Below are 27,678 nucleotides of genomic sequence, written 5' to 3' on the forward strand. Positions count from 1 at the left end.
GTTTGCTCTGCATGACTCTCCTCCTTCGCTTCGTGAAGGGCACGGGTACAAGGAGGGATGAGGCTGAGTTAGAGTAGGTAGCAAAACAAAAGCTCTCACCCAGTTGTGTAGGCTGCCGAGTCTCTGTTCCACTTCATCCTCCTACTAAAGTACACGTCTCATGAATTCCACTCTCTGGGTCTCCATTGTGTCCTCGATGCCTGGTGCAGAGCAGCACGTAGCAGGAACCAATGGATACTTACCCAGAAACTAATTAAATGAATAAGTGGTGCTGTGTTCCTGAATAGTGTTGTGACAGAGCAGTGGAATATTCAGATGTCGTCTCCTAAGAGCCCTAAGTAAGAGCCCTGCTGTTCATGCAAGATTTATGGAATGATGGGAAGACCACGGTTGGACTTAAGACATTTCACACATATATTTTCTACTTAAACTTTTCCCTGTCGAGAAGGCTCTTACATTAGCTAAAAGTGTGCAGAGAGACTTTAACTACTGGAGTTATTTAAAGAGTGTGGAATGCCTTTGCAACTTAAAAATGAAGTGCGATCAAGTTTAAGCAGTGTTTTAATTGGCCTTTCTTCGTTTTCCCTGAAGCAGATAAACCAAACCAACAGAGGAAGCTGACAGTGAGTAACAGCAAGGAACAGATCTTGCTGATCTGGCACTTAGGTATTGTTCCTGAGAGCACATGCCTTCCATGTAGAATCTAATAGAAAGCTCCTTTAGTAGATAAAACTGATGAATATTATAATCCGAGTTTGAATAGACTCTTGAGTTCTTGTTTTCAGATTTTAGGAAGAGACATGCAATCTTAAGGATATGGAACAGAGACCAATGCCAAAAATGTAACTATTTTGCTTGAAATAGCTTTATTATGAACAAAAACAATTTAAATGACTCAAAATGAATTAGTGGAAGTTTTCTGGACATGCAATTAGACATCTGCCCAAAAACTCCTTCTGTGGATTAGGTCCTGACATAATAAGTTTCCTGTGAGCAATCAGTATCAGTTACAGTATTTGAGAATGGTAAATGTCGTCTTGAATACTTTGGCTGCAGATGCTAGAGACTAAGGGAAGATGTCTTTGGGTGATTCAAGGATAGAGGGTCTCAGATGAACTAAGTCCTTCTGTGAGTTGTTGATTTCTTTTTAAGTGATCTGATTTCCTTTCAGACTATGAAGGGAAAGAAATATTTTAGAAAGCAGGCTGGGCAGAAGGATATGGATCTTTGGATGGGGGAGGGGGCTGGGTGGCTCAGTCAGTTAAGCATCTGACTCTTGACTTCAGCTTAGGTCATGATCTCAGGGTCATGAGGTCGAGCCCCCCATCAGGCTCTGTGCTCAGTGTGGACTCTGCTTCAGATTTTCTCTCCTTCCAGCTCTCTCTCTCTCTCTCAAATAAGTAAATAAAATCTTTAAAAAAAAAAAAAAAGGATATAGGTCTTTTAAGTGTTGGAGAGAACCTAACGTTACTTGACCTAGCTTATGCACTGAGGCCTCTGAAATTAAACTCCCATAATTCCAATATGTCATGTGACTTGGTTTAATGCCCCTATTCCTACTGTTTATAAAAAAAGATAGAAGAAATTATATAACCTCTACCTTCTCTGAAACGAGTAAATAGGAGTTCCTCATCTGTCAACCTCTGAGACAGACTCAGGAGTTCTTAACCCAGGCCATTCATTAGCATCTCCTGGGAACTTTTAAAAATATCAATGCCCCAGGCCCACCCCAGAGATTCCAACGTAGTCTGGAGTGGAGCTGGACATCTACATTACTCTGAAAATTCTCCAAGGGAGTCCAATGTGCAGGAAGGTTTGAGGAATGCAAGATGAGACCAATCTTGCCTAGCCTCTAAAAGGTGGGAGTGGAGGAATCTCTGGCCTCACTCCCTCACTTGAGCCTCCTGCTCCTCCATAACCCTGTATCCCCAGAACAGAAAATGGAAGCCACAGAACACAGGGTCTAGGAGTCTGCCACTCTAATCCACAGAGCAAAGTCACTGCCATCAATGCATTGCAGCCAGCAGACACTATCCCAAAGTGTTGTGCTCTCTGCACCTCTTCTGAGGTTTGTAGGGCCTCCTTTTGGACCTCAGTGCCCATCTCATAGGAGAAAGAATGAAATGTTCACTTTGGAAACATAAAAACATGCATCTCAATTAATCTTGTGGAAAACAAAGGATAAGGGCAATTTAATTCACACCTTGTGTGGGCTTAATAAATTAATAGTGATCCTAGAAATACATCCTCTATTTCCACCCATGAGAAAAGGGAGCAAATTATTCTTTTGCAATATTGATAGACACTGATAGACTGATTTTAAAAAGTCTCATGGACAAAAAAGAACCTACAGAAGAGGTCAAGGTTTTGAACTATGCAGAATTTTTCCTTGATCCACTCATTGATTCAACAAATATGTGTAGGACACACCAACCACTGTTTTTAGCACTGGGGATAAGACTGCTTTTCATCACTATTGAGAGAATTTCACCTCAAAGGTGATAGAGGTACAAGAGAAGATTTTTCCCTCTGGTACACTTCAAGTTCATTAGTGTCAAAAGAACTTCCTCCCGACTCAAATATTGTTCTCCTTTGACTTCTGCAAGATGACAGTTTTCACAGAGAGGAAGAACGTGTGCATCATACTGTGGATGCTGGTGAAAGATTTAGGGACCAAAACCTCAGGCAGCTAACATTTATCTCGAAAGAAAGTGGCAGCAGGGTTAGCAGATCATCTCAAGTATAACAAGCTGAAGGAGCATTTTAGGATGGCAATGTATTCTCCCAGAACCCAAAGCAAGACTGTAAGACTGTAAGACTGTGTTGGGTGAGACTTGAGACCCAGCCATCCCTGTGGTATACCCCTTTGAGCAATATAAAGAGGGTGTTCTCCTTGATGTCAGCATCAGACACAAGAAGGGTATTTCTCAAAGGAGAGCACTCACTGAAATAAATCTTAAGCAATGACATTGAGACACATCTGTCTTCTAGGATAACAGGGAAGACATAATTGCAACTAAAAGAAATGACAGATTAAAGAGATTCTCCTACATTATGGAGGTTCCCCCAAAAAGTTGAAAGTAGAGCTACCTTACAATCCAGCAATCACAGTACTGGGTATCTATGCCAAAGATACAAATGTAGGGATCCAAAGAGGCACCTGCACCCAATGTTTATAGCAGCAATGTCCACAATAGCCAAACTAGGGAAAAAGCCCAGATGTCCATTGATGGATGAATAGATAAAGAAGATGCAGTATATATATGCAGTGGAATACTACTCAGCCATCAAAAATGAAATCTTGCCATTTGCAATGACAGGATTGAACTACAGAGTATTATGCTAACCGAAATAGGTCAATCAGAGAAAAATAATTATCATATGATCTCACTCATCTGTAGAATTTAAGAAACAAAGCAAAGGATCATAGGGAAAGAGAGGAAAAAATAAAACAAGACAAAATCAGAGAGAGAGAAAAACCATAAGACACTCTTGATCATAGGAAACAAACTGAGACTTGCTAGAGGGTCAGGGGTTGGTGGTATGGGATAACTGGGTGATTGACATTAAGGAGGGCACGTGACATATGAGCACTGGGTATTATATAAGACTGATGGGGGTGCCTGGGTGGCTCAGTGGGTTAAGCCTCTGCCTTCAGCTCAGGCTATGATCTCAGGTTCCTGGGATCAAGCCCCGCATCTGGTTCTCTGCTCAGCAGGGAGCCTGCTTCCCCCTCTCTCTCTGCCGCTGCTCTGCCTACTTGTGATCTCTCTCTCTATGTCAAATAAATAAATAAAATCTTTAAGGAAAAAAAAAAAGACTGATGAATCACTGACCTCTACCTCAGAAACCATTAACACATTATAAGTTAATTAATTGAATTTAAATTAAAAAATGAAAAAATAAAGGGATTCTCCTAAATGACTAATTACTGAAGAACCCCACTATTTGAAATTATCTTACTAGTTTACTTCTATATTAGCTGTCTTCTCTATGCTTGCTCTGAAAAGGCAGGTGCCTTGTCTTATTCACCAATACCTAGACAAGTTGCCTGATATGAATTTTATCAAATATTCCATGACTGATCTGAAAAATTGATGATGTAGGTGACACAAACCTGGAAGGGACGTCAGACTCTACCTCCTAAAACCCTCAATTTAGTGGAATGGCCAACTGAACTGAAAAGGTGACATTTAAGAGCAATAAGATATAGTCTATCATCTGGTTCACAATTACCATCTGCAGAGGGGCAGGACTGGGGAGAACTGGCTTAATAGCAACACCTGTGAAACACCTAGAGGGTTTAGTTGACCATAGACTCAGTATGAGTCAACATTATGAAAAGAAAATGTCCAGTATCATTAGTAGGAGGGAGTCCCCATTATAGTCAATTGATTTTCAACAAAGGGAGTCAAAATAACCCAAGAACTGTCTTTTCAGCACATGGTGCTCTGGCAATTGGATATTCAAATGCATGAAAATGAATTCAGAACCCTACCTCAATCATAAAAAAATGGACTCAGAGTTGATCAAAGACCTAAATGGAAGAGGTGAAACTATGAAAAAAAAAACTCTTAGAAGAAAACAAAAGTGTCAAGTTCATGACCTTTGATTAGATAACAATTTCTTAGCTGACACCAGAAGCACAAGCGACAAAATTTAAAATAGATAAATTGGGCTTCATCAAAGTTAAAGATTTTAGTGCTGCAAAGGATACTATCAAGAAAGGGAAGACAGCCCACAGAATGGGAGAAATGTTTATAAATTCTATATCTGATAAGGGTTCAGTATCCAGAATCTATAAAAACGCTTATACACAATAATTTTTTAAAAAACTCAATTAAAAAGGACAAAGGACTTAAATAGACACTTTTCCAAAGAAGAAGATTCTTTGGAACATAAGCACATAAAGATGCTCAACATCAATATAGTCTTTAGGACAATGTAAATAAAAGTGATTCACACAATCATGACTATTATCAACAGGAGGGATATTATCAAAATAGTAAGTGTTGGAGTAGATGTGGAAGAACTAGATCCTTTAGTAGAACTGGTAGAATTATAAAATGGTGCAGGCTTTGTGGGAAACAGTTTTCAGTTCCTCAGAAGGTTAAACATGGAGTTTCTGTATGACCCAGCAATTCCCCTCATAAGTATATATCCACGTGAAATGAAAACACATGACAGCACAAAAACTTGTATATGGATATTCATAAAAACATTCACAATAGCCAAAGAAAGTGGAAACAACCCAAATGTCCAGCTGATAAACAAGAAAATGTAATGTATCCATACTGTGGGGTAGTTTTCATCAATAAAGAGAAATGAAGCTGATACGTGCTACAACAGTAATGAACCTTGAAAACATTATGCTGAGTGAAAGAAACCAGTCCTAAAGGTCACATATTGTGTCAGCCCATTTCTATGAAATGTCCAGAATAGGCAAATCCATAGAGCTAAAACACAGGTCAGTGGTTGACAGAAGCTGGGGAGTAAGTAGTAACTGCTACTGGGTACAGAATTTCTTTCTAGAAGTTGTAATGGTAATGGTTGTACAACTCTGTAGATATACTAAAAACCATTGAGTCATACACTTAAAAAGCATAAATTTTATGGTATATAAATTATACCTAAATAAAACTGTTACCAAAAAAGAAAAAAAGTTCCCCCAGAACCAGGTCCCCTTTCACAGAGCACTGATCACATCATACCTGAAGTACTAAATTCAGTCCTGGGCATGGGACAGAAGCAACTAAGAGCTTAGCTCACCAGTAGAAAAGCAGTTGGGGTAATTGGGGCATTTAGATGGTTCCAGACAAAATATAGAAGACATGTAGAGTGTTTAACTTGATTTAAAAAGAAAAAGATTTACAGGGAGCAGTTTAGTCCTTCAAATTTGAGTGACATTTGTGTGGAAGAGGAGTGAGACTCGCCCTCTGTCTTCCTGGGACACTGAGGTACCTAAGGAAAAGGCTGGGGGTGTCTCCACACAGAGGACAGCTTTCTAAACATTGAACGGTCTGAAAAAGAAGGAGCTCCCTTCAGGGATAATGCATTCCTCGCCATGAAAGCAAAGGCTCAGTGTTCATGCGCTAAGGATGCAATGAAAGGCAACAGTGGCTTCGGATGACAGGTTGCACTAGCTGACCCCGAGATAGTTTTTCTGTTAGTGGATTCTATCATTTAACCCCAGGGGACTCTTCTGGGTTGGAACTGATCAGTCAGATCTCATATGCCCGGAAGTCTGTGATATTTTTTCTCTTGATCTACTTCTTATCTTGCACCTGCTCGCATTAAAATGCACCAATGTTTTTGTCTATTTAATACACTCTTTAAAGTATCTTCTGAAATCCATCCTTATCAACTAGAAATCCGGAGCAGCCACTGCCCCAGAAGTAGTTCTGCACCCTTATCCAGATCCTTTATAAACTGGTCCCAAGTGACAGTTTTATGGGATCTCAGTTGTTCCCATAAAACTCCCTTCAGAGAAGTGCCTGTTCATTTCTACCTTTTTTTTTTTCCTGTCTCTAAACTGGCTCTTTATTCATGACAAGACTCCTGCAGTTTCATGATAACTCCATTTTAAACAAATCATGCATAAGGTGGAACCTTACAAAAGGTGTTTTTCAAGATGGCAGGATCACCTTCCATATATGTCCTGCCACACAGTCTGACTTGGTTTGGGAGGCATGCCTGGTCTAACCTTCTAGGTGCTGGAGCTAAACATTGGTGGAGAGGGAGGGCGGTGAGCCATTCTGTGCACAGCTTCCCTCTTAGCCATATGCATATTTATCTCCTCCAAGAATAACAATAGATGAATCAGGCATAATTGGCTTTTGTAGAAGTCATGTCATGGGTTTAGTGTTCTGTGGCCCCACTCTTTTAATTTCACCAGCATAAAAGGGAAAAAAAAAATCCATGCCTCAACAGTTGGTAGTTTCCACGATCCCCTGGGAGCCCTCCTTATAAAACAATTACACAGGACCTGTAAAGACAGATTGTGTATTTTAAGTCCCACGGGTCCTCCCTTAAGTTTCTTAATACAGTGAGTTTGTAACCTAGTGAAGGCTATGGATCAATTTCAAGGAATCCACCAACCTGCCGAAATAATACAAAATCTTGTGTCCATGTAGATGTACATTTATTCTTTCCTGATAAAAGATAAAATCTTTTCCAGATTTTACACCTGACCTGCCATTCATAATGGGTTTCTCCATCCCGGTACAGGACCCAAGCCTCGTTAGTCCCAGTGTCCATGAGACTGGTGCTATTTGCCACTACTCACGCCCGTTGCCTCCGTTGCTGCTATCAGACCCACCACTGTCATCAGGACCACTGTCAGTTCCTGTCTTCCTGGCCGCGGCTTCCTTATAATCTCTGATGTCTGTCATTTGCAGGCTAGACCATGCACAGCTCCCCAAGCAGTTCCTCTTGTGGCTAGAAATGTACTAGGAAACTCCACTAGGTGATACCGGGAAGAGCTGTGTTAGGCAAGGTCCAGGATCCTGTGTGTCTGCCTTTCGGGGCTGCAGTCCACCCCGGGCTCACAAGGGGAGCCCTTGCCTCCCTGCTGCCACGTTGGCTGGCCTCGCTTGTGCGATGGCCGCATCACCAGTCTCTAGCCTGTAGTGAGCTGCACTCACGCGTTTGGCCCCCTGTCCATTTGCCTAATCTTAGCCACCTCTTTGCCATCGTTCTGGGCAAAAACAGTCTTAATCAGCTCAGACTGCTTTAAAAATACCATAGACTGAGTGGCTTTAACAACAGACGTTTCCTTCTCACAGTTCTGGAGGCTGGGAAATCCAAAATCAAGATACCAATCAATTCTGTTGTTGGCGAGGGTGCTCTTCTTGGCTTGCAGAGGGCGCCCTTCCTGCTCTTCCTCTTCTACTTACAAGGCTGCCTCTTCTCCTTCCCTTCTTCTATGGACACGGCTCTCATCATAGAGGTTCCACTTTCATGACCTCATCTAAACCATTCCCTCCCTAAAGCTGTTCCTCCTAATGCCATTGCCTTGGGTTTAGAAATCCAACAAACACATTTTGGGAGGACTCATTCCGTCCGTAAGAAACTCACACTGTGGTGTTCAGCTGCCTGGATGGGAATCCAAGCTCCACCGCTCACTTTGCTTCAGCTGTCTGTGTCTCAGGTCTCCCCACCCCCCAAGATGGTGATGGTAATAGTACTGGCCTCATAGACTTCTTATGAGGATTCACTGAGTTCATGAAAGTAAAGGCTGGAGTACTGGCTGGCGTGGAGTAGAGCCTGCAGAAAGGTTAGCTATTGTGATTTATTTAAGGAGATAGATTATACCCTGGGTTTGATTCAGGGGGATTGTAATCCAAATGAGTTATAATACAGGCAATTCTGTGGCAAATACCTTGAACAGTTCTGGTGACAAGAAATCCTCCCCGATGTTTTATTGAACTTGACCGTCCTATTTCTCTGGACCATGACAACAGGCATAACCCATGCCAAGTCAGGAAAAATCCACGCCAGACAGCGGGCCCTGAAGGAATGTCTCTCAGAGGAGCTGGTAAAGGTGTCCCGTGGGGTGGTGGGGGCAGGGGCGGGTGAGCTTTGAAAGAAACAAGATCCTTGTGTTAAATCACAAAATCACCATAAAGAACCCGCCCATGTGGGAGGGCACGGAAGTGGACGGGGCGGATCCTTCAAGAGAAGCTGTGGCTGCGGGGAGCCTGCTGCTGCCACTCCTTTGGACCCCCTGTAGCCACCAAAAACACACTTCCTCTGGGCTGTTTCTCTCCCAGGACCTAGCACAGGAGAGCTGCTAGAGCCCAGCCATTCCGCCCGACAAGGGATGCTTCAAGCAGGCCGCCGTTGCCCAGACACCTCATCAGCTCGCGTTGAGACTTCCGTAGAACCTCTCTGAAGTACTTCCCACCCATCTTCCTTTTCCTGGCTTCTTTCTCACAGGTATTAGACCTGCCTGGGGCCCCGCCCACCCTATCCACCCAAGGCTTCTTCCCTAGTAAGCGGCTCACAGAACTCATCCTGTCTTGGTGACTGCAGACTCAAACGGACAGAACTGCTATTTCTGACCCCTCTCTGAATTTCTAGAAGCTTGTATGCCAACAGAATGAAAGCAAGTGCTTATTTCTGTCTGTGCTGGATGAACCTTTGTAGAAATAACACATCAAATAAGAAAACAAATGTTAATGGAGCTAAAGCCATGTCACACCGAAAAGGCTTTCTTCCCCATATTTTTATCACCATTTTTAATTGGACCGTTTTCTCATCAAATTTCATATAAATCCAGATTCTGTAGTCTCTATGCTTGTTCATTCCTTATTCTAAGTTCATGGGTTCAAGAATGCAGAAAGGCAAATTTATAACCCTTCCTGATGATTCCCGCCCCCCCAATAAAGAAAAGAAGACTGATAGGTAGCATTGAGCTGTTGACTAATAGAGGCCTATTTGCATTGGAAATATTTAGAATTTCATTAGAGCACAGAATTGAAGATTTATTGAATTGGTAATTCCGCCATGGTTTAATCAACACACCGTTACAGTAAGTGTACCTATAAACTGCTGCTCCACAAATGCGACAGCCTAAATGAGTGAGAAAGTACCAGCAGCGGTGGAAATTATTACTTATACCTGATAGCTGTACACGCATTTCTAGTGATGCTTTTTACATTAAATATTAACTCCAGCATCCTAAGCTTATAAGCCATTTATATTGTTTTCAGAAGAAATGTGAAATAGTAGCTGTGATGCTTTCCCTAGACTGTGGCCCTCACTTGGCTTCAGCCTAAGCCCTGTTTGGCATTACTAACCCGTATTCATCCACCTCTTATTACAGGAAACTGGATATGCCCTGGCCAGCAGCCAGCCGGCCACGTTACTGATCTGCTCTTATGCCCAGCAGTAACCTTTGCATTGTGTTCCTCACTCTATCAGTTTCTCCTGGCTATTCCTTTGGGGAAGTCATGTTCCTTGCGCACAGAGCAGACATAGCTAAATGTGCGATTGTTCGGCCTGTGGGTGTTCCACAAACAGGTTTGATTTCATAGTGCTTTGATCTTACTGTTATGAACAAATTTAAGAGTGCTAGAATTACCATTCTCCAGGGACAGTCTGAATTGATCAGTCATCCAATAATAATTGTATGGATTGACTGAAACATATATTGGTAACACGGTTAAAAAAATAAATGAAAGAACACAGGAAACAGCCAGCAACGTGCGTGTATGAGAATTCTCCAGAGGGCAACAGAGATGCTTTCATTTGTTTCCCAGAACCTGGACATTCCAAGTGCCTTCTGTAGAACATTGACAAGTATGGGACAAGGGAGTCTGCCTGAAGCAATACTTTGCAAACAGTAGATATTATCGAATTGAAGCTTGCTTGAACTATACTAATAGATTATCCTCAACAAAAGTCAGCTCCAGAAATAAAATTACCTACAGTACACACCTTAGGAAGGAGAACTATTGTCTAGCTCATTGATCTGAAACAATCAATTTAAAATGAGGATAAATTGGCTTGCTTCTAGCCTGTGAAACGAAAGATAAATGTTTAAATAAGAGCAAATATCAGGGGGCGCCTGGATGGCTCAGTGGGTTAAAGCCTCTGCCTTCAGCTCAGGTCATGATCCCAGGGTCCTGGGATTGAGCCCCACATCGGGCTTTCTGCTCTGCAGGGAGCCTGCTTTTTCCTCTCTCTCTGCCTGCCTCTCTGCCTGCTTGTGATCTCTGTCTGTCAGGTAAATAAATAAAATCTTAAAAAAAAAAAAAAAGAGCAAATATCAGATTGAAACTGCCACTTAAAAAGTAGTGCGTATCAGCAAATTCATACAGTTCCACCTAACAGTATGAAAGAGGTATTTGTGGAGGGGTCAGGATTTAGGTATGTGAGTTGAATTGAAATTTAATCATTCAGAGCATTTTAAGCACATTATAAGAACCCCATTAAAGAAAATCCATAGAGAGTCCTTTTGAAAGCAAAACACTCTTTTTTAATAGGAGTAATAAACCCATAATTTAATCTACTTTTTTGTGGCTTGATCTTTTATATGTTATGTTCTCGTTAATTTAGAATCACTCACATATATAAAAGAAGACTTTTTTATTATAAGATAATTTTATTTTTTTTTAAAGACTTACTTATCTAGGTAAGGGGAGCAAATGCACAAGGGGAGATATCGAGCAGAAGGAAAATCTCAAGTAGACTCCCTGCTGAGTACAGAGCCCATGGCCAGGTTCAGTCTCAGGACCCTGAGATTATGACCTGAGCTGAAATCAAGGGTCATCCCCTTGACCTACTGAGCCACCCAGGTGCCCCAGATAACTTCAGAAGTAATACAGAAAAAATGGAATAATCTAAAATGAATTGCATTTAGTTTACAAATATGTTTCAGTTATAGAAGATGACATGTACACCTCAAATTTAAAACAAGATTATGGAAGTGATCACGAAAACAACATTAGTGTGTGGCATGAAGACCCTATTGGGCCACTGGAATAAGGCAGGCCTGGCTGACAGGCCGAGTGCCCTTAGGAAGTCACCAGTCTCTGTATTTGTAAAATAGGGAAATAATACCAACCCATGGTGGCAATCTAAAATAGTATACATCAAGTGTCTGGCATTGGGAATGCTCAGTAAATATTAGCTATTTCTAGAAAGAAGATGCAGTTTTTGAAAAAAATATTAAATTTTTTTTTCTCTTTTTTAAGACAAATCTGGAACTCAGGCAGCTTACAAAGGATTAATTCCCCCATATCACTTACCAGTTTGTTCCCCCCTTCAAAGCATGACAGTGGAAGAATCAGCCCTCCCGTGGTATAGCCAGAGGTCACCAAAATCTGCAAGTGGGTCCCAGACATGTTAAACATGAAATAAAGCAAAGTTTAAAAATATAATTAAAAGTCCAAATTCACCTTCAACCTAGAGCATGAGAGCAAATGAGCCCACTTCACCACGTCTGACAGTTCTCTTCCGCCAGCTTGACTGGCTGCTTTGGGGTGGGGGACGGGGATGTTTCCCTCAGAACTCGTACCCCAGTGCCTTTGCAACATATAGGCAGTGATGACTCTGAAACTGCTTTATCAGAAGGAGAGCTTTCCCAGGGCTCCTGGGTGGTTCAGTCAGTTAAGTGTCTGCCTTAGGCTCAGGTCATGATCCCTGGGTCCTGGGATCGAACCCCATGTGGGGCTCTCTGCTCGACAGGTATTCTGCTTTTCCCTCTCCCTCTGACCCTAACCCCTGCTCGTTCCCTCTCTCTCTCATACACAAAAATAAATAAAATCTTTTAAAAAAAAAAAAAAGAAAGAAAGAAAAAGGAGCGCTTTCTCTGTCACTCCCAGGGAACCTGTTAGTCCTCTCTTTTTGAAAAAAGCAAGAACGTAAAATGGCTACAACCATCCCTTCTAGCCCACATTTAGATCTGTTGCCAACATAATAATGTTACTATTTCAGGTAAGAGAAGCAGCAGAAATAAGAAATACAGTATTTTTCATCTTATTATATTTTTGAAATGATCTTATTTTTCTTTAGTTGGCAAACCAGAAGACCCTGGATTTGTTTTCTCCCAGCTGTCCTCATGAAATAACTACGACCACCATAAAGTGTAACTGGGAGTTCTTTATATTACTGAGACCTAAAAGGATTGAAGGTCGCCAAGCAATAATGTAATTAACCCTACTGATAAGTCTGGAATGACCCAACTTGGATAGAATTTTAAGAGGGAGAAAAGCAGTTTCTTTTTTTTTAAATTTAAATTCAATTAGCTAACTTACAGTACATCATTAGTTTCAGATGTAGTGTTCAATAGATTATCAGTTGCATATTACCCCCAGTGCTCATCACATCATGTGCCTCCTTAATGCCCACCACCCATTACCCCACCCCCCACCCACTCCCCTCCAGCAACCCTCAGTTTATTTCCTAGAGTTAAGAGTCTCTCATGGTTTGTCTCCCTCTCTGATTTCTTCCCATTCAGTTCCCCCCTTCCCCTGTGGTCCTTCATGTTATTCCTTATGTTCCACATATGAGTAAAACCATATGATAATTGTCTTTCTCTAACTGACTTATTTCACTCAGCATAAGCCCCTCCAGTTCCATCCATGTCAATGCAAATAGTAAGTGTTCATCATTTCTTTTTTTTTTTTAAGATTTTATTTATTCATTTGGCAGAGAGAGAGATCACAAGTAAGCAGAGAGGCAGGCAGAGAGAGAGGAGGAAGCAGGCTCCCTGATGAGAAGAGAGTCCGATGCGGGGCTCGATCCCAGGACCCTGAGATCATGACCTGAGCTGAAGACAGACGCTTAGCCCACTGAACCACCCAGGCACCCTGTGTTCATCTTTTCTTGATGGCTGAGTTATACTCCATCGTAGAGATGAACGGCACCTTCTTTATCCATTTCTGCTTATGAATGTCTACGCTCTTTCCATAGTTCAGCTATTGTGGACATTTCTGCTGTGAATGTTGGGGTGCACGTGCCCCCTTGGATCACTACATTTGTATCTTTGGAGTAAATACCTAGTAGTGCAAATGCTGGGTCATAAAATAGCTGGGTTTTTTTGTTTGTTTTGTTTTGTTTTAAATTTCTTGAAGACCCTCCATACCGCTTTCCAGAGTGGCTGCACCAGTTTGATTACAGTTTTCTTCTTGAGGACAGCTGTGATGCTTATCAGATGGACTGTTCACCTGCAGACTGCCTGAATGGCCCAGTGCACCTTCTCCCCAGTAGCCTGAGCCCCGTCACCTCTGCTCACATGGGGGCCCTGTTCATATGGAGGCCCTTCCTGGTGAGGTGCTCCCCAGGACTCCAGGCTGACTGGACAGCAGCCAAATGCTTCCAGAAACATCCACACACTCTTCCCAGAGTGTCTGACAACTTTGCCTTGGCTGTTGATGAGTAGCGGCAGATGTCCAGTGCAACAGGAAGAAGTCAGCAAGGATGTTGCCATCCCAAAGGACTGGGAACCCGGGAGTGGGACACAGGGCCTGAGGGCACAACCACATCCATCTCCTTTCATCTCCACCACACACAAACCTCACCAGTGCTCAGAACACGGGGTACACGAGGAGACGCTCCCACGGATCTAGACACACAGAGAAGCACACCCAGATCTACACAGGACACAGACACACACAGGCACATAGATGCACATGGGGGCATTCACACACCCAACACACAAATGCACACAAGACACAGACACATATCCTCACACAGGTATGCACACAGATGCAGACACACCGAGAGACACTCGCACACAGACCCACGCGGGACATCCACCCGCAGAGAGACATGGAGACGGTCAGGAAGGGAACCTGATGTGTTCCTTCCGGTCTCCCATCCCCCGGCGCCTACATGACAGGCCCTGAAGGGCACCCCACGTGCACAGAGGTCTTTGTGTTCAGAGAGAAAACGTGGTTGTAAGACTGGGCCGGGGACTCCCAAGAGAACGGGTCAGCTGCAATCAAAGCGCCAAGCCTACAAAGCACAAAGGCCATGGAGGGATATTCACGATGCTTCCCCACGCTACACTTTGCAGCCTGCTCACATCAAGAAGTCCGGCTAATCACACAGAATTGTTTTCAGGGGATTTGGAACTTATTATTTAATAATGTTATTGCTGCCATTCTAGAGTTCACGGATAGGTCTGTGAGCCTGTGTGAATGTAGAAGAATTATCGCAGACACGGGAGCAAAATCAATTTTGCAGAGATAGGCCAGCATCTTTTAGGCCCAGTAAAAAAAAATTTTTTATATAAATGATTTAATAGCTGCATTTTTGAGGAATTGTTTTCCACCAGAGGAACTGAATAAATTACCAGATCTAATAAGACGAGAGAGAGATGATGAACAGACAACAACTACAGAAATTTCTATGCTCCTACCTGCCATCCCTCAGCCGCTGTGAACCACCATTATTTACCGTCAATTTGTCAAAAAGAAAAAACCTTTATTAAGACTGTACATTAGGCAAGGTTTCATATTAGATGTTAGAAATAGATGCCAGACCACGTCCTGATCTGGAAAGTGGGAGGCGGAGAGAGCATGAGCAGCCCAGGAGCTACAGTGCAGGCGCGGAGGCACCTGGCCCCTCCTGGCAGGTGCACACAGGGTCCCAGGAGGGGAGTGGAATAGGCCCAGTGGAAAGGAGAGGGAACTTGTTCCCAGCAGAGGGCATTGCTGGTGCGAAAGTAGGGAGAGGAGAGAATTATGGAGAATTGCCATGAGCAGGGAGCTGCCCTGCGAGCACCTGTGACGAGGTAGAGGAAGAGGTCGAGAGAACCACCCCAGAGAGAGCCAAGTGTTTCCTGCGCCAGCACTGAGTTGCATCCCGAAGGCCGTGGGGAACCTCCCAAGAATGAATTTCTCCATGGCCCCATGACTGTCAACCAGCCTTTGCCCCTCCACTCCTGTGTAAACTTCCTGCTGCTTTGAGGCGGCTTCCAGGTGTCCCGCTAGATTCTCCTGCCGTCTTGGCCATTCACTCTTTACTGAAGGTGTGAGCTGCCTGGTCACAGCATTCCTCTCCTCCTCAGTCCTGCTGGCATCCTGGATGACATCCGTGCCCATCTCACCACTCGTGGTGCAGTGACCTTCACCTCTACTCCCCCTTCCACCCCAGCCCTACAGCCACACCCTGGACCTTGACATCTCCCAGAATTCCTCTCTGTATGACCCCTCCGTCTCCAGCACCCCTTTCCCACTCGTAACCTCCTGTTCCTCCAACTCACTCTTTGGCCTACACTATGCCCCCCCTTATTTTTAGCTCATTAGGATCTCTGGTTCCTCTCCATTTGCTCCCCCATATTTCAGTCCCCTCCAGTCTCCACTCACTCCTAATCCAGCCAGGATCCCAGGCTATCTCCCCAAACACGATTTTATCACAGCCTTCCACTTCCTGTGCTCTTACTCATTGAAGCCCCACCTCCTAGAAAAACCCAGCAAGGTATCTGTCCAGAAGCCTGTCCTCTCACTCCTGTTCCAGGCTCAGAGCATGGCTCTCAGAACCCCGTGGGGTCAGCATGACAGAACCAAAGCCTCCAACCTCAACAGAGTTGGCTTTGCTGCCTGACAGACTTCCTGGGACCCACCAGTTTTCTTTAAAACCTTCATGCCTCTCCCACTCCTCAGAGGGAACGTGTTTCCTTCTGAGGAAGGAATTAGAGCAGAGACCTCCAAGAAGAAACCCATCCATTCCCGGAGCCCCACACCTACCATGCAGCCATGCCTGTGCTCCAGTTCTAAAGGACAATTCCTCCTTCTTTGTTCTAAAGCTAATTTCACCTGAGCCCAGGACCCCCCTCTATGGCACCCTTGTCCATTCATAATCCCTTCTCTCTGCATCTACGAGTTCTCCAACGCTGCTGGCTCTTCCCTATCAGCACGGACATGGGTTAGAGTTCATTCTTCCAAAGCAGGATCAGACAAACCCGAGCTCTCTTAACTCCCTCAAACAACCACATTCTTCTTCCCCTCATGAGCACACAATAACACTTCCTCCCCTCCTGGTACCCATTCACTCCTCAAACCACAGCCATCCTGCTTTTGCTCCTGCTCAAGTTTCTGCCTACTTTCGTGTTGCTAGTTCCAGGGGGCTCCTGATTGGGGTTGGTCCATCTCCCACCTCTGAGGCTGTTAACTTGCCCCTCCTTGAGCTTCTCGCCTCTCTTAGGTCCACTAACCACCGTCCTCATTCCTTTTCCACTGCTCTGTGTCCCTGCCTGCAGGTGGAGGAACACCTGAGCGTGTGAGTGGACCCAGAGAAAAGCCCAGGGCGAACAGGAGGGAGGAGCAAGGTCTCGGAGGCGGGAGCAGGTAGCTCATGTGGGGGCGTGGCTTCCACCAGGAACACATCCACCTTCGGAGGAGACTGAAGAAAAGAAGTAAAAAGGTCCTGCCGGGTGGCCTAAATGTTCTCTGTAATGTAGGAGGTTAAGAGTATCTGCTCTCTGGGTGTGTAAGAGTTGAAGTTTGGAGAGAGAGAGATGAAGACACAAAATAATCACGAGTGCTGATGGGAGTACGTGCTGATTAAAGACAGATGAAGCGTCTGATGGTCTGACGGAGGGAAGCTCAAGTAGAGTCTGGGCGAGGCTCCAGTCCTCAAAGTCTGGTGTCCTCCATCCGCCCTCGGCTGTCCCCGGGCAGAAGAGGAGAGAACAGCCAGGGAGAATCCAGCCAGGGTTCGGTGGTTCCAGGCCCGTGAAGCAAGAGGCTAGAAAGGCCAGGGGTTCAAGGTTGCTGGGGAGAGATGTGGCCAGGCGGTCAACCGGGGAACCCACACTGGAGGGAAGAAGGAGGCAGCAGCGAGCTGGGGACCTGGCAGGGATGGAGGAAGCCAAAGACTGGCTGTTCCTGGGGGATGGAAGAGCGGGGGGGGGGGGGGGGGGGGTGGACGACGGTGCGAGCTAGAAGGAAAGGAGGAGCGCGAGGTTGGGGGAGAGCAGTAACACGTTAGGGCCAATATCAGATTTGTGTTCTCGTTTTTATTTGGACTATAAGCACAGAGGTATGAGAATGGTCGAATGAAGCCCTCAGGGTCCATCCCTTTGTTCCTACAGTTGCCAGCATTTTACCCATTGGATTTCATCTACTCATCCTCCAACTCACATTTTAGGGGGTGGGTGAGTGGGAGGCTGTAGGATATTAAAGCAAATCCTACTTTTCATGTTATTTAACCTATAAATACTTCAGTAGATCAAATTAGGGTTTTTTTAAACGATTTTATTTATTTTTTGACAGAGAGAAATAGGACAAAAACAGGGGAGCAGCAGGCAGAGGGAGAGGGAGACGCAGGTTCCCCACTGAGCAAGGATCCCAAGGTGGGGCTCAATCCCAGGACCCCAGGATCATGACCCCAGGCAAAGGTAGACACTTCACTGACTGAGCCACCCAGGCACTCTTAAACTTGGGTTTTTAACTGAAGAACGGTTCACTGAAACAAGAGTTTAGGTAAGAGATAATGAAAACCATTACTATTAATTGAATGTTTAGTGTATGTACGATATTTTACATATACAATTTAATTCTCCCAAAACCCCAAGAGGCTGGTGTTATTATTGTTCCCATTTTATAAACGAAGAATAGGAAGCTATACAAAGCTACATGATGTACCTAAAATCACTCCTCTAATAAATGCAGTTGCTGGGTTTAAACCCCAGTCCATTCGACTGTGGCATCCTTCCCGTCAAGGTCAGGAGTCTGCTGAATGTTGTTGAGATGAAGGGAACAGAAACTACAAAGTTAGGATATGGGATGCTTTCACCACCTCCCCTAGGGTTATAATTCCAGATGCAGTAAACAAAGCCCTATCAGGTTTTTTTGCCTGTTAAGGAGGCTCCACTTGCAGTGTGGAGCCCAACTCGGGGCTTGAACTTACAACCCTGAGATCAAGACCTGAGCTAAGATCAAGAGTCAGATGTTTAACCAACTGCACCTCAGTAATGTCTACAACTTCTGTGCCAAAATATTTGGTGACTTTTAAGGGAGAGAGGAACTGATAGAAGGTCTGGTTGATGCTCAGACAGGAAGAGAGAGAGAGAGCAGCTGAGCCACCAGGCACCCGGGTTTCTGCATGCAAGTGGAGAGATGCTTTAGGGGAGGCAGGTCAAAGGCCAACAGTGGGGGTAATAGGGTAAGTAACTGAGGTGGAAAGGAGGACTGATCCTAATGGAAAACCCAGGTACAGTAAAATGGGGAGGGTATGTGAGTGGCTGTTCATAATGGAATATGAAGTCCAGTGAGCAGATAAAGGCCAGGAGCAAAGTCACGGTGGGAGGATCTAAGGAGAGAGAGCAGCAGGGGGTAGAAAGAGAGAAACAGGACTGAATATCATCATTTTGGGAAAAATGCATTGGACATCAAAGCAATCGTGTGATTCCATGCTTGTCAGCGTGGGCCAGTGACAGTCTGCAAACTCTTTTACCAGCTGGGTGCAGAAATTGAGGAGAAACTCACGGGTTTGCATTGCAGTAGGACAGAGCCACAGTCTCCCTGGGCCTGATTTCCTTGTGTTTTCCAGAAGTGTCAATCCATGACAGATCAGAGATTTCTTTCAAATGATCCTTCACCACAGGCTGCTTCAGAAACACTGGTCTTTATGGCCTATGTACTAGGATGTGTTTGCACTAATTTCCCTATCTTGTTGATCAAGGCCACCAGATACTTCATAGCAACAGGCAGCTTCCTTACTCTTCCCTGTAGAGTAAAAGAAACAACAGCTAAGATGAAATTGGAGGAGTTCACACTGACCACTTTTGCTCCAGGATACCATTAGAGAGGAAACAAAGCTTCACGCTTAATCACATTTAGAAGTTAACTGACTCTGGGGGCACCTGGGTGACTCAGTCGTTAAGCGTCTGCCTTCGGCTCAGGTCATGATCCCAGGGTCCTGGGATCGAGCCCTGCATCGGGCTCCCTGCTCAGCAGGAAGCCTGCTTCTCCCTCTCCTACTCCCCCTGCTTGTGTTCCCTTTCTCACTGTGTGTCTCTGTCAAATAAATAAATAAAATCTTAAAAAAAAAAAAAAAAAAAAAAAAGAAAGGTTAACTGATTCCAGTTTTCCAAACTTTCAGGAAAAGCTTTCCCAGAATTCCAAGATGGGGGGTTAGTTACTGTGGCCTTTCCCATAGAAGAGATTTTATTTTCAGCCTTTATTCCTTGTTTGAGGATTATCACAAGTTTTTAAAGTAACTGAACGTGGTCTACACAGCAGATTTCAGTAGTTGCTAAGGAACTGGATTAGTGCTAATCTAAAGAATGTATTATACATTTTTATTTCCATTTGTTACTACCGTACTTTAATTGCAGATAAATGTCTTTGATGGCTCTCCAGGGTGTAAAACATTTCTCTGTTAGCTGGTGGGTTAGCCAGGGGAGACTGGGTTTGTGTACACCCTACAAAGAGATGGCACTCGGGCATGAAGTGGCTCAAAAAAGGAAAAAAGCCTTCTTGCCTTATAAGCAAAGCCACAGTCAAGTGCCCAGGGCCAGGCCAGCCTACAACCCACGGCCCCGGGGCCATGTCCGCTGATCCCACACACACACATCTGATCGCCTCCCCGTGTCCCAGATGATGTCATTCCACAACCTGCTGCCACAGTCACCAGGCAATCAGTTCCTCAGATAAAAGACTGGTTGTCAAACTAAGAAACTCATTTTCCACACAGCAGCCAGGGTGAGCTTTTAGGAAAACAAATCTGATAGCATCACCCCAAGCTCCACGACCTCCCCCACCCGACTCTGCCTGAAACACTCCGGTGATTCCCAGGGCCTTTAAGATAAGGATTAAAACCTGTACAGGACTTCAGAGACCCTCCCTGGGCTGTCCCCTCTCCCAGGGCACAACACGCTGTGCTCAGCTTCTCTGTCCCTTGGGAACACAGCCCTGCCCATACTTGGCACAACCCAGCCCAGCCCAAGGCTCGCTTAGCACCTGTGCTCGGGGCCAGTCCCTGGAAGATTCCCCCCTGAGCTGGCAGGACTTAAGTAGGTTCTCAGCAAATCCACACCACTCCTTCCTGGCATTTGCCACCTCTGTAGATTCATGTTTATTTGTTGTCTATTTGATCAAGGACCGGTTTTTCAATGGACTAAGCTCAAGAAGGCAAAACTCTGCCTGATTTGCCTTCACTGTATTTCCAGTTTCTAGAAGAGCTCCTAGAGCATAGCTAGCACTCCCAGAGTGAGCATGGAAAGCAGAAACTCTTAAACATAAACTCCAAACCGCCTTCCAGACTTTGGCTATTCATGAACAGACCTCACGGGCCATGACGTCATGAGCTGTCTGGTTGCCAAGGCATCAATGTGAAGCTCTCGCGAGGGACCCAGCAGCTGCTCCTGCATGTGCCAGTTGCCACCTCCTGGGAGAAATTCCTGAGAACTTCAAACAGTTCTGTTCTTTATGAAAAATACCACCACCACCACCACCCCAAAAGAAAGCAACAGCTGCTAGTGCTGGTGCCTATTAAGAAGACCAAGTGAAGCAATCTGATACTGTCCTCTTTCACGGGAGATGTATGCTATGGGTGTGTTCATGAATGCAAAGGTTAATAATAGCTAACCAACATCTATGGATATCTGACAACGGGTGAGGCTGTGTGCTGGTGCCCTGCATGTTTACTCATGTAATCTTCTCAACAGATCTGTTTGTATCCCCCTTTTAGAGATAAAGAAACAAGAATCAGAGATGTCAAGTGATTCATCCAAAGTCACACAGCTAGTAATGGCAGAGAGTAGACTGGAAGCCACATGGTCTAACTAATTCCAGAGCCTGCACTCTTACCCATTACCTTTATCCCCTCTCTCAGAAAACTCCAGGACACATCCTTAGCAGATATCAAGGGAGTTCTGTACTCATAGACTAAAGACTCTTTTCACAGAGGAATAGTTGTTACTTCATCTGATACTTTTGGTTTGAGTTAAGACCTAACTAAAAATAGCTAAATAGCCTACCTTCAGCTTCTTCCCCTTCCATACATTTTCAATTTTGATCCATTTCTAAACTAGAGATAGATTGATTATCCGCCCTTTCCCAGGTTCATGAATTGTCAATGGCTTCTCTCTGTTTAAAAGAACATGATAAACCACTTAACCTGGCACATGAGGCCCCAGGAACTGGCCCAGCCTCCATCTCTCTCACTACCTACTACAACCTTCAAATAAGGACTCCAAAGCATATTGCAAGACAAAGACTTGCCTGAAATGTGAATCTCTCATCTTGAAATCCTACTCATCCATCCAAGCCAGGTCAACCTGAGGGACAAATTACATATAGAATGACAAAAAAAATTACTATTATTTAAAAATAGTTCTAAATATTATTAAGTCCCATAATACTCAACTAAGTCTGGGAGGAAAATTAAATGAAAAAAAAAAAAAAAAGATTGAGAAAGGCCTCGGCCTTTTCCATACATGTGGTTGATAAGGTACTCAACAGTAGCTTTAAATTTAATTTAAAATGAGGAAAGAATATTTAGCCTATAGAGGGTTCCCCCCCAACAACTCTTAATCTACCAGAAGGCTTTTGCAGCAGTTTTCTCAAAGTGTAACAAATTCTACTTTGTATATCATCTCTTCATGTTTAATTATAAGGATCTGAATTTGCAGCACCAATTAATCTGTAATTAGATAGTACTGTACCAAAAGAAATTAAACAAAGATAAAAACAAAAACACAACTCAGCACAAGACCATATCATCTGGTAACATTTCATGTAGCAAGATAAAAATACTCCCAGAGAGATACAGGGTAATTGAATCAGGAACAATGTATTCTTTTGATTTGGGGTTACTATTGTTGTCAGTGACCTCCAGAACCAGTGGGACAGTCAAAAGTAATCCAAATGCAAAAATGTTCTGATTATACAAATGTTTATTCCTTTTTTCACTTTTCTTCAGAAATCCAGTTAATGACACTCAATAATTGTTTTGAAATGTAGTGGTAAAGTTTGGCAATACAAAAAAATGCATATTCTCTTCCTTTAAAATTTAAATTCAATTAACCAACATATAGTATACCATTAGTTTACTATAGAAACCTTTAGTTTCAGATGTAGAATTCAGTAATTCATCAGTTTCATATAACACCCACTGCCCCCACGTGCCCTCCTTAACGCCGATCACCCAGTTAGCCCATCCACCCATCAACAACCCTCAGTTCGTTTCCTATAGTTAAGAGTCTCTCATGGTTATTTTCTAGTGACACATTCTCTATTGATGTTCATGTTAAAAAAAAAAAAGCACACAAAGATCAGCTTTTGAGTTAATTATCATTTAGACCTCTTAAACAAAAAATGTTCGCCTTAAATGTGAAAAAAAAAAAATCCAAAAAGATACAAAGCAGATTGAGGAAGGAAAAATAAAGGTTCCCGAAACCAAGATGTAAGAGAGGGAAAGATGTGCCTGTACAGCGAGTCCTTTTAGAATCAGGGCAGAGGGCAAGGGGACCTTTTCCCTACAGCCATGCCATTTCCCTGTGCCAAGCTCATGGCTGCTTATTCTGGTTCTCAAGCCTTTTGTTAATAAGAGGAAGAGAAGGCTGACAGAAAGAGAAGTCAGCCTCTCCTGTAATTCAGTCTTGAAGGAGATGACAAGCAGCCTGCTCATGTGTGCCCCCCATTGGCATGGAGTGATCCTGACAGCTGGACTCTGGGGAGGGCAGCCGGTCAGAGGAGCCCGAGGGTCCACATAGCAGGATATAAAACAAACCTTTCTCCCCTTCAAGGCCTCCAATTACTCCTTCCCCCTGTGACCATGACTACATAGGGAGATTGAACCAACAAAACACTCAAAATTACCTTAAGGCACTTTAAGTTCTTTCCCTGGTGCTGTTTCAGGAGCCTTTGTGTCTGTAAGAAACTGGCATCATCTTTACTCCCAAGTATGAGGATCATAAAAATAATGGATATTGTGAAATCTTTTAATTGTGTGCCAAATGAATGAGTGGGTTTTTCTCTTAGTGAATGAGGTTGTCTTGAAAACTCTTGCAAAGTGAATTTCACTGTGTACTCTCAAGCTTGCTTTCTAGAAGCATTTAATTGCCATTCTCTGAAAAAAAGTGATTTGTCTTTAGAACAGTTTGCCGAGAAAGAGGGTAAGGTGCTTTGAGAAGAACTATAGAAGAAAATTTGAAAGGTTCTCATCTTTTGGCACCTTGGATCGAAAGAGTAAGCTTTGTTTAGTAATTTGGTGTCATCATGGACATTGGAGAGCCAAGTTATAATAATCTTTATAACTTCATGATGAAATTAATTGAGCAGCACCCCCAAATTTGGGAACAATTTGATTTTTTTCTCCAATTTAAGAATCTCTTTTCCCAGTGTGTTGGGAAGTGATGCTATAAAGTTTCCATCCCTAAGAGTTCACTGCTTTAAAAATTACAGAGCACGCCTCGAATGAAAGCCACATTTGTCAACGTGACATTCATTTGTCAATATGGTTTATTAATCCCCTGTCATACTTCTTCAACTCTTCTCTAATTTGAAACTGTTCGTCTCTCAGGAGGTGGTACAATTTATCTGATTCCAAGGTACCGCATACATTTTTGCCTCTTGATATTAACTTCTTTATTTAAATAAGCTTCAACAAGCTGACTTCGGTCCACAATGATCATTATCTTATGAACCTTCACGCGGGGTTAACCAGCCAAAAATTAATGAACCAGAGTAATCTCTTCATCTCAATGAATGTTGCCCAATGGCTCTTCACTTTAACAGCATGGTAACTACCGGGCTGCCCCCTGTCCCTCCTGTAGGAAAGTGTAGGAAAAGCAGGGCACTGGGGTTTAAACACCTCTAATTGCATTTCTCCTCCACCATCTCCCATTTCAGTAAATGGCTTTAGTCAGTGCTCAAGCCAGACTGCCTGACAGCCATCCTGGATTGCTCCCCTTTGCCCATCTCCCACCCTCAGGGCACCAGCCAGGCCTGACAGAGCAGGTGCCACTCCACCCCTCCCCAGCGCAAGCCACTATCTCCTCTTGAGTCCAGACTCCGAACAATTACCTCCTAAATGGCCTCCTTGCCTTGAGTCTGCCTTCCCTAAAATCCATTCTCCGTAGAGCAGCTCAGGTAATTATTTTTAATCATATTATGTCGCTAGGCCTGCTCAAACCCTTCCAGTGATTTCCCATTCCACTTAGAATAAAATTGAAACAGTTCCCATGCGCAAAGGACCCGACGTGACCAGCTCTGCACCCTTGTCCCCTTCTCACCCAAAGTGGGACGCTCTTCAAATACCCAGCACCCAATCCCACCATCTAGCCTTTTGACAGCTGTCCCTTCTGTTTGAAGGGCATTTCCTGACCTCCTCAGAACTGACCACCCTCCTTCACATTTGAAGGGCATTTCCTGACCTCCTCAGAACTGACCGCCCCCCTTCACATTTCACCTTAGGTGTCACCTCCCAGAGAAACTTTTCTTGAACACCTTAAGTGCAGTCACCTTCCATCACTGTCACGTCAACCTGTTCATGCACTTCACAGCACTTGTCATTATCACGAATTATTCTGTTCCCTTTTGTTTGTTTCCCAGTAATTGTGTTTCTCCCCACCAGCCTTGTCTGTTGTTCACCATACATCGGCTGTGCCTAGAACAAGGTCTATCTTAGAGCACACTCCCAGTAAGTATTTGTTAGGTGACTATCGGATGAGGAATCCTTCCCTTCCTTATACTATAAGATTTTGACTGGATCTTAACCTCTGGATCTCGGCGGAATTCCTGATCTATATGATAAAGCTGACAAATTTTGTATTTTATGGGGCTAAGTTAAAGGAATAAGTGTATAGTAGCGTGGGACACATTGTACGTGTGGGGCACATAGCCCGTCATAGATCACAGTAGACACGAAATGAGCACAGGTAACAATGTCCCCTTTGTTTTACAGGAAATCCTCAGAGGAACTGGACATGGACAAGGTGACAGCAGCAATGGTACTAACCAGCTTGTCCACCAGCCCTTTGGTTCGGAGCCCACCTGTGCGGCCGAATGGTAAGCCTGGGGTATGGGACCTAGGGGAGGGCTCCCTGACACCAAGAGAAGAGCCCCTCTTTGAAGGATCTCATTTCTAACACACACATAATAAACAGTTTAACCACCCCTCAGTAGCAGAAAGCAAGGGAAACTGGAAGCAGTGGAGACCTCACAACTATCATCTTCTTCCTCATCTTCCCAGAGACTTCCCAGCATCTCATTCATACGTACGTCCATTCAGCTCACATGTACTGAGTTCTAGCACCTTTCCAGAACACATTTTTTAGTGTTCATACTTCTTTTTTCCCAGGTAAATGGAGGTTGGCCCAATGAAGTTATTTTCACTAGCATTATTTCTGTTTAATTAGACCAGTAGTTGGATCAAAGAACTCTGAATATTAAATATTTTGAAAAAGTACTATCCTAATAGAATAATAATATTAATCAAATAGAAGTATGCAGTCCATTCATTCATTCAATGTATATTTATTGGGTAGCATGCTAGATGGTTTGAAAACAATGTCCATAATCAATCATTCATATTATACAATTCCTATGGGGAAAGAACCCTATCAGTCATATTAATGGCTAACATTTATTCAGCACTTATTATATGCCGAGTTCTAAGCTTACTTAATCTCATATAATTCTTAAAAAATTCTATGTTATTATCACTATTTTACAGGTGAATAAACTGAGGCATATGAGGATTAACTAATTTACAAACAGCAGAGCTGAAACTCCATCCCGTATCTTTCTGCTTCCAGATCTGCTATCTTAGTCATGATATAATATTGACACATATAATTCAATAGGATATATCAGGAGGGCAGCAGGAGATGAAGTTGGAGAGCTTGACCCAATATCAATCAAGAGAAGCCATGTGTTCCTGGCTAGGAGTTTGAACATTAATCTGAGTCTACAGGATATCTGTTAAGTGACAGGCACTAGAACGTTATGATTAGGATTACAGGAAAATACAAAAAACAAGACCATATGGGTTCCCTGGACCTTGGTGGTCACAGTGGGGATGAAGAGGACATAATTGACAAACATGGAGGAGGCAGAATCGACAGGACGTGGTGATGATGGACAGAGAGAATGAAAGAGAGGGAGTGACAAGGGCGACTTCCAGCTATCTGTGTGCTTCAGGAGGAGGGCCCTCCCGGAGATGGGGAGCAGAGCAGGGACATAGATCTTTGGGTGACTGTTTGGGCAAGAGGTGGGGTTGCTGAAGAAGGTGAAGGTCCAGTTTGGAACATGTTTAGTAGGCAGAACCTTTCAAGGGTCCTTGTCTGGTAGAGATTTGGATCCATACCAAAAGAGAGACCTGGGCTGATGGTGCAGGACTGGTAGTCGTCATTGCAAAGCCAGGTGAAGAGATGAGATCACCTCGAGGACACTGTGTAGAGGCAGAGTATGATGAGAAGGTGGCTAAGGGGCTGGTAGGGCCTTTCATCCTATAAGGGATAAGCAGAGGTTAAAGAGCCCGAGGGGACCTGAGGGGTCACCAACAATGTAGAGGAGAACCAGGAGAGTGCGGTTCATGCAAGTCAAGGGAAAAGCATGTTTCAAGGAGAATCTCTGATGCTACAGAAGGTCAGTCATGAGTCCTTCTCATGACTGAATTCTTCATCAAGCAGAAGGTCACTGGTGGTTTTGGCAAGAGCATTCCCAATGGACCACCCCTGGGCAGAAGTTAGGTCACTGAAATGCAGTGCGCTGAGACCACTGAATGAAACCTTCTCTTTAAAGCTAGCCTAGTCAATTATGGGACTGAGCTACGGTTCACACACCATTTGGTTATAAGCATGAGTTGTGAGATTATATATGTTGGCTATCCAGTGGGTCCTCCCCTATGCTTACCCCAATCCAACTGGGGTATAAGGTGCTCTTAAAATGAGCCTGACCATTCCTATTGAATGACCTGGCCTTCTTCTCTGGGCTTCTTGGTGAACAGGTATCCTGACTTACCTTTCTCAGCTTGGCAATGCCGCTGAAGAAAGATTACAGTAAATGCAAAATGGAAAACATCTCCAAGGCCCATTAGAGGGAAAGAAGAATCACAGAGGAGAAAAAGTATTTTTTTTTGCTCTAATCATCGTTTTTACCACTGTGTTCTTTTTTAATTGATAACATCTTTAATGTTCCTTTGTATTAAAAGTTCAAATAAAAATAAACTTTTCACTTCTTCAATGAAAACTTTTGTTAACATTGTTACAAAGAA

The 27,678-nt window shown here is 43.7% G+C and overlaps 1 protein-coding gene across 2 annotated transcripts in view; it reads left to right on the plus strand.

Annotated features, from left to right (window-relative positions):
- ZNF704 (zinc finger protein 704) overlaps window positions 1-27,678 on the plus strand; it is a 240,952-nt gene that overhangs the window by 164,020 nt on the left and 49,254 nt on the right. For both annotated transcript variants that reach the window (XM_044245398.1, XM_044245397.1), the window contains exon 3: window positions 25,366-25,469. In XM_044245398.1, the coding sequence (XP_044101333.1) occupies window positions 25,366-25,469 (104 nt within the window). The remainder of the gene's footprint in view (window positions 1-25,365; window positions 25,470-27,678) is intronic.

Source organism: Neovison vison, chromosome 4, assembly GCF_020171115.1.
Source record: "Neovison vison isolate M4711 chromosome 4, ASM_NN_V1, whole genome shotgun sequence".
Classification (NCBI taxonomy): Eukaryota; Metazoa; Chordata; class Mammalia; order Carnivora; family Mustelidae; genus Neogale; species Neogale vison.